The sequence below is a fragment of the Panthera leo genome, chromosome C2 (genome assembly GCF_018350215.1).
Source record: "Panthera leo isolate Ple1 chromosome C2, P.leo_Ple1_pat1.1, whole genome shotgun sequence".
Lineage (NCBI taxonomy): Eukaryota > Metazoa > Chordata > Mammalia > Carnivora > Felidae > Panthera > Panthera leo.
Window position 1 is genome coordinate 106,370,751 of NC_056687.1, and position 12,882 is coordinate 106,383,632.

The 12,882-nt window shown below is 33.8% G+C and overlaps 2 protein-coding genes across 2 annotated transcripts in view; one reads left to right on the forward strand and one right to left on the reverse strand.

The window, feature by feature from the left end:
* The window catches only part of RSRC1 (arginine and serine rich coiled-coil 1), a 249,432-nt gene that overhangs the window by 90,093 nt on the left and 146,457 nt on the right, over window positions 1-12,882 (reverse strand). The window lies entirely within an intron of this gene.
* On the forward strand, window positions 2,572-3,178 carry LOC122230372 (U6 snRNA-associated Sm-like protein LSm3). The gene has a single exon (XM_042956170.1). It carries the CDS (start codon window positions 2,572-2,574, stop codon window positions 2,950-2,952), a length of 381 nt encoding a protein of 126 aa, XP_042812104.1. The 3' UTR covers window positions 2,953-3,178.

Here is a 12,882-nt window from a genome sequence, read left to right on the forward strand (position 1 = left end):
AAGAGAACAAACTAGTGATTACCAGAGGGGAGGTTAGTGCGGGGATGGGTGGAAAAAATAAAAAAAGAAACAGAGAGAAAAATGCCATAATTTTTAAAAAGCTAAGGAAAATTATAGAGATAAATACAACCATATCCAAAATTGTATTAGGTAAAAATGGATTAAACCATTCACTTAAAAGGCACAGTCCAAATGTATTAAAAAAAAAATAAGATCCAAACATAGGCTATCTAAAAGAAGCCAAATTTAACATGAAAAACAGAGACTGAATGAAAAAACTAGAAAAATGAGGTGTTATACAACTTGTAAGAATAAAAAAGCTAGAATAGATAGGTTAATACTATTCAAAACAGACCAGGGAAGCAAGGATTCCTACAGATGCAAAAAAGACAGTTTATGATAACCGGGCTACTGTAGGAAACTAATATAACAATTACAAATGCATATATGCTTCCTAACAGACTTTAAAAACTATCAAGCAAAAGCATGCAGAATTAAAGACAGAAAACGAAGAATTCAGAATCTTACATGGAGAAATTGACATATGTCAATTTAACAAGGAAAGAAATTAATAATTATAGAGAAGACCTGAACAATAATATCACCACCTTAACCCAACTGATATTTATACAGCACTATGCCTGACAACTGCAATATACTCACTATTATATGATAAACTGTAGGACAATTAAAAAAATCTCAGAAGATTCAAAGGACTAAATCGATGAAGTACACTTTCTGAATACAACAAAATTAAATTAAAATTCATCAACAACAAAACATCTATAAAAGACCAAAATATCTAACTAAAAATAGTGCTGCAGAAAATTTATAGTGCCCAACATATATAAGAGAAGTGGATTTTTGCTACAGTATCAAGGTATCAGTCGAATTTAATCAAGAAAGAAGGTCCTGGAGTAATTGGCTACCTGTATCAAAAAAAAAAAAAAGGACATCAAGCTTACCTCACTTTATAAGTCAAAATAAATCATGGACATAAATGGAAAAACCAAGCCTATAAAAACTACTAGAAGAAAATCTTTGTGACCTTGAGGTAGAGAAGGTTTAAGCAAATATCAAGATTTAGTAAAATTAATAAATTGGAACTTTATCAAAGTTAATAGCTTTTGCTCAACAAAAAACACATGGGAGATTGGAATAAAATTTAAAATGGGCAGAAGACTCTAAGACAGTAAAAAGGAATATACTCTGTATCTCTCTCTGAAATAATCACAAAACAAAATGTCAAAACAACAACAATAACAAAACCAAAATGTTTTTAAAAAATGATTTACAAGGGGGTACCTGAGTAGCTCAGTCAGTTGAGTGTCTGACTCTTGATTTCAGCTCAAGTCATGATTACAGGGTCATGGAATAAAGGCCCACGTGGGGCTCCATGCTGGGCATGGAGCCTGCTTAAGATATTCTTTCTTTGTCTCCCTCTCTCTAGCCCTCTCCCCCACTTGCGTTCTCTCTTAAAAAAAAAAAAAAAAAAAAAAAAAAAAAAAAAAAAGATTTACAAGACATTGGAAATCAGGCAACAAAGAACAGTGATTCCTGAGAGACAAGGAACAAATGAATGGAGGCTTATCACTACAGATCACAGCACAAGGAGAGAGAACCCAGGTGGAGCCTGGCAATCTCTGGATTTGAGGAGTCAGAGCTGAGATTCCATGGAAACTAAGGCAACTAGAGTTCATAGGACAGAGGACAAGAGGGGAGACAGAGCACATAGACAGAACTGTAAAAATCTATCGAGAATCCCCTTTGTATATTCAGCAAAGTACTAAATAGCGCATGCCTGTAAAGCAAGTACAAGAAGCAAAGAAAACACCATCCCAAAGAAATGGAGACCAGAACCTGATGCTCAAAGTGAAAAAGAATGCTGCTCCAACAAGCTAGACAGGAAAAACTCATAATTCACAGGCATTTGTTAGAATACTCATCAAGTTCATACCTCAGTTATGAGGAATAGTTAGCACTAGACTGAGTACTGCTCCAGACCTACCTATCGAATCATAATAGCGAGACCTAAGAGGCCAAATTGTCTCCAAGGAACTTGACTGCAACCCAGAATAAAGCTTAAAAATGTGTATTGGATTGCAAAAATATCCACCCAAATCCAGAATTATGCTTGGAAATTTCAATTCCTTTCTCTTAAGTAAAGAGAAAAATCTTTAGCAAGGACGTAACAGAGGTGACTACACTATCAACCAACTTGACCCAGTTGACATTTACAAGACACCCTATATAAGAACAAGCAGAAGAAGCAGTTTTCAAAACATTCATTAAAATAGCACATATGCTGAGCCATAAAACATCTCAATAAATTTAAAAGGATTCAAATCATACAAAGTATGCTCTTTGGCATAATCAAAGTAAATAAAAAATGAGTTATAAAAAGATATCCAGAAATATTTGAAAAATAAATACCACTCTTTTAAGTAACCCTGGTCAAAGAATAAATCAAAGTGAAATCAGCAATTATTTAACTGAATGAAAATGAGAACATAACATATCAGAACCTGTGGATGCTCCTAAAGGAGAAGATATAAAGCACTAAGTACTTATATGAGAAAAGATGAAAGGTCTCAAAGCAATGGCCTCAGTTTATACCTTAAGAAACTTCAGGGTTTGAAACATGGCGCAGATGACTTGGACCAGCAACAAACTACCAACACCGTAGAGGAGCCCCTGGATCTCATCAAGCTCAGCCTGGATGAGCGAATTTATGTGAAAATGAAAAATAACAGAGAGCTTCGAGGCAGATTACATGCTTATGATCAGCATTTAAATATGATACTGGGAGATGTGGAAGAGACTATGACTACCATAGAAATTGATGAGGAAACCTACAAGGAGGTATATAAATCAACAAAACGGAATATTCCGATGTTCTTTGTCCAGGGAGATGGTGTTGTTCTAGTTGCCCCTCCATTAAGAGTTGGCTGAAACAAAGAATTCATCGTGTTATGGAATATAGGAGACTTTGTATGATTGCCTCTTTAAATGTAGAAGACACTCAAAAGAGAAACCTGCATTAATTGCAACATTAAGAAATGACCAAGGATTCTTCCACTCCTGAAATGAGTTGATTTGCAGATAACTCAAAAATTCTTAAGCTAAAGAGTATTTTTATTTTTTTCCAACCCTTTCAATAAATGTGATCACCAAGATGAAGAACTCTTTTTTAGGAGTTGATTTGCTTTGCTGTTTTCTCAGTTTCTGGTTTTTTTTCCTTTAAGTTGAATTTGATGTTTCCTTTTTGATTTTTTTTTTTTAATGCAGCATCCTGTCTTGCCAACTTTTTAAAGTAAACACACATCTTACATTGACTTTACTTATATACATTCCTCTGTGCATCTCCTAGGTTTGAGGCACCAAGTGGACCACTGAAAATTACAGCTTTGCCAATATGTGTCCTTCCTTCAAATCCTCTGGGAAGGCAGTTCTTTAAACCAACAACTGCAGGACAGGGAGGTAGACAGAATAATGCATATACAGGATGCCATAAGAGCACAAAGAAGAACAGGTTGAGTGAGGGGGGTGTGTGGTGGTACTGTGACACTGTAGATGTTAACATGGCCATGAAATATGAAGCATGATTTCTGTTAAAAAAGAAACTTGAAAAAAAAAGGAGCAAATTAAACCCAACATAAGCAGGAAAAAGGAAATAATATAGTTCAATGTGGAAAGCAATGAAACAGAAAACAGAAAAACTATAGAAGATATCAATAAACCTAAGAGCTGATTCTTTGAGAAAAGCAATAAAATTGATAAAGCTCTAGCCAGACTGATGAGAAAAAAAGAAAAATTATTCAATACACAAATGAAAGAAGTACCATCAGTATAGATTCTACAGATATTAAAAGGATGAAAAGGGACTATTATGAACAGCTTTATGCTTATATATTAAATACCTTAGGTGAAACGAACTAACTCCTTAAAAGACAAAAACTACCGAAGCTCACTAAAGAAACAGATAACCTGCATAACAATGTTTCTCTGATTTTTTTATTAATTTCTCCATTAAGGAAATTTAATTTTTAGTTATAAACTGTTCTGCGAAGAAATATCCAGACCAAATGCCATTTCTAAGTGACACCTAGATAGATTCAATTTAAATAATGCAGCAGCGAAAGAATTTTAGGTAACTTGACACTCTTAGGCCCTCAGGTTCATGCCTAATGAATTCCTTTCATGGAATATGTTCTGTGAAAATCTGTGGGGACGATGGGCAGAATTGAAGTGGGATGCTAACCCAATGTTTCTACAGAAATGCATCTGATATTTAGGGCTATCCCCTCTGGGAAGCCAAGCTATTTTATTTCACTTTAACAGTACCAGGAACACAAAACTAGTACCAGACTAGTTTATATCAGGAAAAGTAATATCAGGACTAAACAGTAGGTAATGTGAATGGGACTCATAACTGACAATGGAAAAGGGTTTATAGTAGACATTAATCAGACGGGATTTTTTTGTCTGCCAGAAACTACATCCTTCCTAATAGCATACAGTTTACTTCTGGAACTTTACCTCTTCCCCCGTTATATGTTGTTTTTCCATGACAGTAATTCCATGCATCCTTACTACCCAACTCCATGCCTCTGATTATGGGAGATAAAAAGATCAGAAAGTTAGATACATAACTTAATCTTAGCCAATCAAAAGCCCTTTACCTGGACTTAAATTTTGAAGATAACAATGAAGCTAGAATGCAGATTTGAAAATGATATTTTTCAGAGTAGCAGCCATGGTAGTGGTGGCAATGCAACTGGCAAACCAGTTTCTGAACAGGTGGGCTCTTCTTAAAAGACAGGTGCTGTGACTTTTATTCCCTTCTTGCTTTCTCAGATACTCCTGATATTTTAGCCTCTTATCAATTCTGTGAGCCCTCACTATCCTTTGCTAAATTCGTTTTTACTTAAGTTTGTCAAAGTTGCTTTCTTGTGTATAACATAAAGACCCTAAAATAATACAGGAATATTCTAAATGGAAATGTATAAGACATTACTACAAAAAAATTCAGGTGTGGAGGGGCACCTGGGTGGCTCAGTCATTTAAGCCTCTGACTTCGGCTCATGTCATGATCTCATGGTTCAAGAGTTCAAGCCATGCATCCGGCTCTGTGCTGACAGCTCAGAGCCTGGAGCCTGCTTTGTATTCTGTGTCTCCCTCTCTCTGCCCCTCCCATGCTTATGCTCTGTCTCTCTTTCTGTCTCAAAAATAAATAAACATTAAAAAAAAAAGCAGGTATAGATAAAGAAGTTTTTTATTATTATTATTTTGATAGCATATGTAATAAATAGTCTTGTTTCTACAAAAAGAAAGAAAGAAAAAAAGAAAGAAGAACTTCCCAACTCATTCTTTTGAGGCCAGCACTACCTGATACCAAATATAGTCAAGGATATTATAAGAAAGTGAAACTGCAGACCAATATTCCTCATGAAAACAGATGTAAATATTCCAAATATAACTTTAGCCAATTAAATGCAACAATATATGAAATGGATAATAGACCATGACTAAGTGGAGTTTTCCACAAGAAATGCAAAAGTGCTTTACATATGAAAATCAATCAATGTAATTCACCACATTAACAATTAAATAAAAGAAAAAGATAGTCTCAATAATCACCCCCAAAAAAGCATTTTTACAAAATCCAACACATATTTCTTAAAAAAATAAAAACAAAAAAAACACTGTCAGCAAACAAGAACTAGGAGAGTATTTCCTCAACCTTTAACCTTTAAAAGGCATTTACCAAAAATCTGCCAGCTAACATCACACTTAATAGTGAAAAAGAGTAAATGCTATCTCACTAATATCAGGAACAAGACAAAGATATCCAAACTTTCCACTTCTACCAATGTTGTATTGGAGGCTCTAGTCTGAGGAGTCAGGCAAGAAAAAGAAACAAAAGACACCCAGATTGGAAAGAAGTAAAACTGTCTTCATTACAAACAGCACAATCATTTCCACAGAAAATCTTATGGAATCTATATAAAAAAGCAACTAGAATGATAAGTGAATTTAATGAGGTTGCAGGATACAAGATCATTATACCAAATTCAAGTGTATATACATATACTACCAGCAAACTATCAAAAATTAAAATTTTTAAGTGCTACATATATATCATTTGCAGTAACATCACAAATATAAAATACTTCCGGATAAATATGAAAAAGGAAAATGTCAGAGACCTCTAAACTGTAAGTTACAAAACACTGCTGAGAAAAATCATATAAGACCTCAATAAATGAAGAAATACACCTTGTTAACATATCAGAAGACTCAATATTATTAAGCTGTTAATTCTCTCCAAATTGATCTACAGATTCAATGCAATCCCAATCAAATATAAGCAAAGTATTTCATAGAAACTGACAAAATAATTGCAAAAGTCATATGGTAATGGAAAGAACCTAAGACAGCAAAAACAACTCTGAAAAAAGAATAAAGTATGAAGGCTACGACTACACGATTCTAAGTATTATAACGCTACAATAATCAACAGTGTGGTACTGGCACCAAGACAGACAAGCACTTCTAGTGGAACAAGCCAAATGCCTACAAACAGACCAACCCCTTTATGGACATCAGATTTTATTACAAAAATAAAAGGCAATCCAAAAAAGAAAGGTGATCTGGTGGAAAAAAATATGCTGCCAATATTAAATTTTCAAGATGAAAAAAAAGAACGTTGATCCAAATTTCATATCATACTCAAAATTTATCTCAAAATAGGCCACAGACTTAAATGTAAAAACTAAAACTATAAAACTGGTAGAAGAATATAGAAAATCTTTGTAACCTTTGGCTAGGCAAAGATCTCCTAGATCAACACCAAAATCATGATCTACAAAAGAATAAATGAATAAACTAAACTTTATCAAAATTAAAAACTTCTGTCTTCAAAAGGCACTCCTAGTGAATGAAAGAAAAGCTACAGCATACATCTGATATAGCACCTGAATCTAGAAATATAAAGAACTCTCCAAACTTAATAATAAGGAAATGACCCAACATAAAAAGCAAGCAAAACATGTGGACAGATACTTCACTAAGAAATATATATAGGTGGCAAACGAGAACACTGAAAACATTCTCGGGGCACCTGGGTGACTCAGTTGGTTAAGTGCCCGACTCCTGGTTTCGGCTCAGGTCATGATCTCACAGTTTGTGAATTTGAGCCCCACGTCGGGCTCTATGCTGGCAGTGCAGAGCCTGCTCAGGATTCTCTCTCCCTCTCTCTGCCCCTGCCCTGCTCATGCCCTCTCTCTCTCTCTCTCACTCTCTGTCAAAATAAATAAATAAATAAAACTTAAAAAAAAAGTCTCAATACCATTAGTTATGAGAGAAATGTAAATTAAAGCCATAATAGGCTACTTCATACCTATTAAAATGTCTAAAATGAAAGACTACCCATATATGTAGTATTAATAAAGCTGTGGAATAACTGGAACACTCACACGCTGCTGGCAAGATTGTATAATGGTATAACCACTTTGGAAAACAGTCTCACAATTAAGTTAAGAATAAATCTACCATGTGATCCAGCCCTTCTACTGCCGAAAAGAAAGTATGGCCATACATTTACACAAATTTTCATAGCAGTTTGTTTTATAATAGCCAAAACCTGAAAACATGTCTCCATCAGTAAGTAACTGGGAAAACAATCTGTTTCATACACATACAAAGGCATACTATTCCGCAATAAAGAAAAATACATGCAACAATATAGATGCAGCTCTGAATAATTATGCTGAGTGAAAGAAGCCAGACAAAAAGAATACATACCACATTATTACATTTACATAAAGTTCTGGAAAATGTAAACTCATCTACAGTTAGAGTAAATAGGTGCCAGTGGGAGAAAGAGCAAGAAGAGAGAGAAGAAGGGTATAATAAAGGAGCCTGACTAAGCCTTTGGTTATGAAGGGGAAAGGTTCTAACGAACCTTGACTGTGTTGACTGTGGCGATGGTATCATTGGTATATACAGTATATACAGAAATAAAAAAATATCAAATTGCATACTTTAAAAATATGTGCAGTTTACCATATACAAATTATACTTCAGTAAAACTTTAAAAATAGGGGCAAAATTTGACCGGACACTACACGAAAAATAGATACACAAATGGCCAATAAACGTAAGATGCTCAGCATAATTTGACATCAGGGAAATGAAAATTAAAACCAAAGCACGATGCATCTACAAATCCATTATAAAGGCTAAAATTAAAAAGAAACAGCAATACAAATTTTGGCAAGGATCTGGAGAAACGTGGAATCTCATATGCCAGTCATTTAAAGGTAAAATAATACAACCCCTTCAGGAAACCATTTGGCAGGTTCTTAAAAGTTAAATCTAAACCTTCCAGTCAAGCCAGTCATTCACTTTCCAGGTAAAGAAAACATATGTCCACTTGAAGAACTTTATATGAATGCTCACAACAGATTTAGTAATATCCAAAAATGGAAAACAACTCAAATATCTATTAATAGATGAGTATAAAAACAAAATGTGATATATTTATACAAAACTACATTACTTTTCATTCAAAAGGAACTAACTGCTAATACATCCAACATCATGGATAAATCACAATATCATAATGCTGAGGGAAAAAAGCCAAACACAAAAGAATACAATACAATAATGTATATTGTGATTCCACTTATATAAAATTTTAGAAAATATAAACTAATTTATAGTGACAGAAAGCACATTAGCAGCTAAGATTGAGGTGGGGGGAAAATAGACTATATAACATCAAGTGGAAACATCTGTGGTGATGGCAATATTCACTGTACTGTGTAAGTGTATACTATGTTGGTTTTCAATTAGTCCTCCAGCATTTTTGGCTCTGCAATATTAGCAAAAGTAGTTTACTCTCTTAAATTTTCTCAATTAGGTATCACTGGCATTTTTGATGGGAAAATTTCTTTGTTGATCAGACTGTCTTGTATACTGTTAAGACAGAGTATCCCGATTTTTTCTCCCAGCCACTATGATCCTAAATATTCCATCATATATTTCCAAAAAGGCCCAAATGGGCCAACAGTGATAAACGAAAGTCAAATAAACTTCTATTTATTACATTTGGTACTTTGTACAAAATGATATCGACCAAGAAACAAAATCAGTAACAACTAGTCTGTAAGATGGGAACATACACTCCAAGAGGTCTTGTCCTTAAAGCACTAATTCTATTACCATTTTTATTTTTTACTTACAACCCTCATCAAATAGAACACTCAGGAAGATCTAAAGACATCATTTCTTATTCATTTCCCACTCATCATCAGCGATACTAACACTACTCAAATAAAAAAAGAAAATGTTGGGGGCGCCTGGGTGGCTCAGTTGGCTAAGTGTCCAACTTCAGCTCAGGTCATGATCTCAAGGCTTGTGAATTTGAACCCCGCGTCAGGCTCTCTGACATCAGCACTGAGCTCACTTTGGATCCTCCATCTCCTTCTCTCTCTGCCCTCCCCCACTAGCATTCAGTTGCTCTCTCACTCTCTCTCTCAAAAATAAACATTAAAAACTGTTGTATAACATGTACCACTTATTACTGTAACAGAAGAAGTATAATTTATATCTAATTTTAAAACTGCATAAGGAATAATGATTGGAACATTGACAAAAGGATTATGTAGTATGTGGTGTGGCATGTGTAAAACAAAATGAGTTAAACAGAGTAGGAGAGGAGATACCTGGGAAGAGAAATACTTTAAAAATGAACTCTGAATAATCTAGCACAAAATGTCATCTTCAAAGAAGACATGGGTGCTTATCTCTTTGTTTCTTTTTCATAAAAACAATAAAGGGGAAATGAGAAATGAATGGGAGACAACAGTGTTAACATTTTAAAAAGCAGAGGGGAAAAAAGCTAAGAGAATATCATGCCAATAAATTCGTAAACTCAGGTAAAACAAATCTGTCAGACCAATTTCTAGAATAAAATCTTACAGAAACTGATTTAAGATTAAATGAATAAAAAAAAGAAAAAATGATAAAATAGAAAGGCTTAATAGTCCTATAACCATAAAAAAACCTGAATAAGTAGTTTAAAACCCCCTCACAATGATAATACTAAGCCTAAGTTGTATTATAGGCTAGTTCTATCAAATATTCAATTATATACTCCATATATAATTTCAATCCTACACAAACTTCTCAAGAATAGAAACTGATGGACCATTCATCATTACATTTTTTTAACAGACTTTAATTTTAGAGCAGTTTTAAGTTCATAGCAAAATAAGTGGAAGGCACAGAGACTTCCCATATATCTCCTCCCCTGCACACACACAGCCTTCTCAACTATCAATATCCCCTACTAGAGTTTTCCATTACATTTACAAGTCTATTATAACCTTGATACTAAAACTGGAGAAGTACTCAGTTGAGCATCCAACTCATGATCCCAGGGTCAGAGGATCAAGCCCCATGTTGGGCTCTGTGCTGAGCATGGAACCCCCTTAAGATTCCCTCTCCCTCTGCCCCTCTCCCCTGCTGGTTGTCTCTCTCTTACTAAAATAAATAAAATGCAAAAATAAAAAAAAAATAAAAATAAAATAAAATAAAATTGGAGAAGGAAAGAACAAGAGGGAAAATTACAGGTAAATCTCACACACGAACAAAAATAAAAAATATTAATAAACAAGCAAATCAAATGAATCCAGTAATATATACAAAAAGATAATACATCACAAGTAAGTTGAGTTCATCTCAGGAATGCAAGGACAGACTAATTAATAACAGAAAACCAGTTATTATTCACCACATTCTTAGATAAAAAGAGGAAAACTTTAAAATAATTTCAATTACTGTAAAAATATTTTTAATAAAAATATATAAATAAAATAATTTCTAAAAAATTTTATCCAACTAGGAATAGAAGGCGATCTTGTTAAACAGTAAATGATATCTACCAAAAACCAGAACAAAATTATTCTCATTGGAAAAATATTAGCAGAACTCCCTTCAAATCCCAAATAGGACAAATATACCAGCAATAAATACAATAAACATACGAAGTAGACAGACATAAACTTTACAAAATACCTGTAAGACTTTTATAGAAGAAAAAAATTGTTTTTTATTAGGACATTTTTAAAGTACTAAATAAATGAAGAAGTATACTATGTCCGTGAATAGTAAAATATATCTTACAGATACGAGTTCCTACCAAACAGATCTAAAGATTCAATGCAATTCCAATCAATGTACCAACAAGGGTTTTTGTAGAATGTAACAAACTGATTCTAGCTTTTACATGTAAGAAAAAAAGTCAAAGTAGTAAATATAAAAGAAAAAACATTATATACAGGACTTCAAATTATAAAACTACTATTTATCTAAAAACATTGTTAAGAAATCAATAGACATGCCACAGACCAAAAGAAGATATTCACAACACATATCTAACAAATTGAACACACAATATGTAAGAAATTTTCACAACTTAATAATAAAAAGAGAAATAATCTTTTTTTGAAAAATAGATAAAAGGTTTGAACAAGCACTTTATAAGGGAAAATACACAAATAGCCAGTAAGCACAGAAAAAACCCTGTTTAACATCATTAGTCATCAGAAGAATGCTACTTAAAACTCACAATGAAATACAACTTCAAATCCATTAGAACAGCTGGAATTCAAAGGTCTGTGACACCAAATGTTGGTAAAGATGTGCAACTGAAACTTCTAGTTGAAACATACATTGTTTATGGGGATATAAACTAAAACAACTGTAAGAAACCCTACTGGCAGTAAAATATACACTTATCATACTACCTATTTCATACATCTATCCATCTAACCCACTGCTCGGTATTTATGCCAAAAAAAAAAAAAAATGCAAACATGTCCCTTCAGAGACATATATACAAATGTTCATAGCTACTTTAGTCTCAAAAGCTAAAAACTCACTGCTAGGTATTCACCCAAGAGAGATAAAAACACACGCTCCCCAAAGACTTGTACAAGAAAGTGCATGGCAGCCTTAATCATAATAGCTCCAAAGTGAAAACAACCCAAAATATCCTTCAACAGAATGAACTGCGATATATTCACACAATGGAATACTAGTCAGCAATAAAAGGAACAAACTACTAATACATGCGACAACATGGATAAATCTCAAACACATTATACTGAGCAAAAGAAGCCAGGTACAAAAAAATACAATGCCAGTTATATCAAGTTCTGAACTAATCTATTGTAAATGAAATTAGAACGGCAGTTGCCTCCGGAGGCTGGGGGAAAGGACTGACTGCAAAGGAGCACAAGGAAATTTTTGAAGGGGATGGGATATGGAACCCAAGTTCTACCAATGAAGGTATGTGTTAAAATTTACTGAACTGTATACATAAGATCTGTGTGCTTTACTGTATGATTTGACTTATATTTTAAAATATTTTTTAATGTTTATTTTTGAGAGGGGGGTGGGGGCAGAGAGAGCGGGAGACACAGAATCCAAAGCAGGCTCCAGGCTCTGAGCTGACAGCCCAGAGCCTGACCTGGGGTTCAAACTCACAAGCCATGAGATCATGACCTGAGCCAAAGTCAGACGCTTAACCAACTGAGCCACCCAGGAGCTCCTGACTCTTATTTTTAAAATCACATAACAATACCTAGATCTTAAACTCTGAATTACCAAAAATAACTGAAATGCAGGGTAGATACCACTAAACTCTTTTGACTTATTACTACAGCTAACAATGTTAACAAATTTCACAATATTGAGTTACCTTTGTACTTCTAGTTTGAACCATTCTTAACTGCTGGTTCATTTTTCTAACTTAACTGCTGGATTCTCTGATATGTTCTACTTATACATTTTGTATCAATATTTTTAAAT

Bases quoted from the DNA above. Each gene is read 5' to 3' on its own strand.
- LOC122230372 (XM_042956170.1), top strand. From the start codon at position 2,572: ATGAGAAAAGATGAAAGGTCTCAAAGCAATGGCCTCAGTTTATACCTT.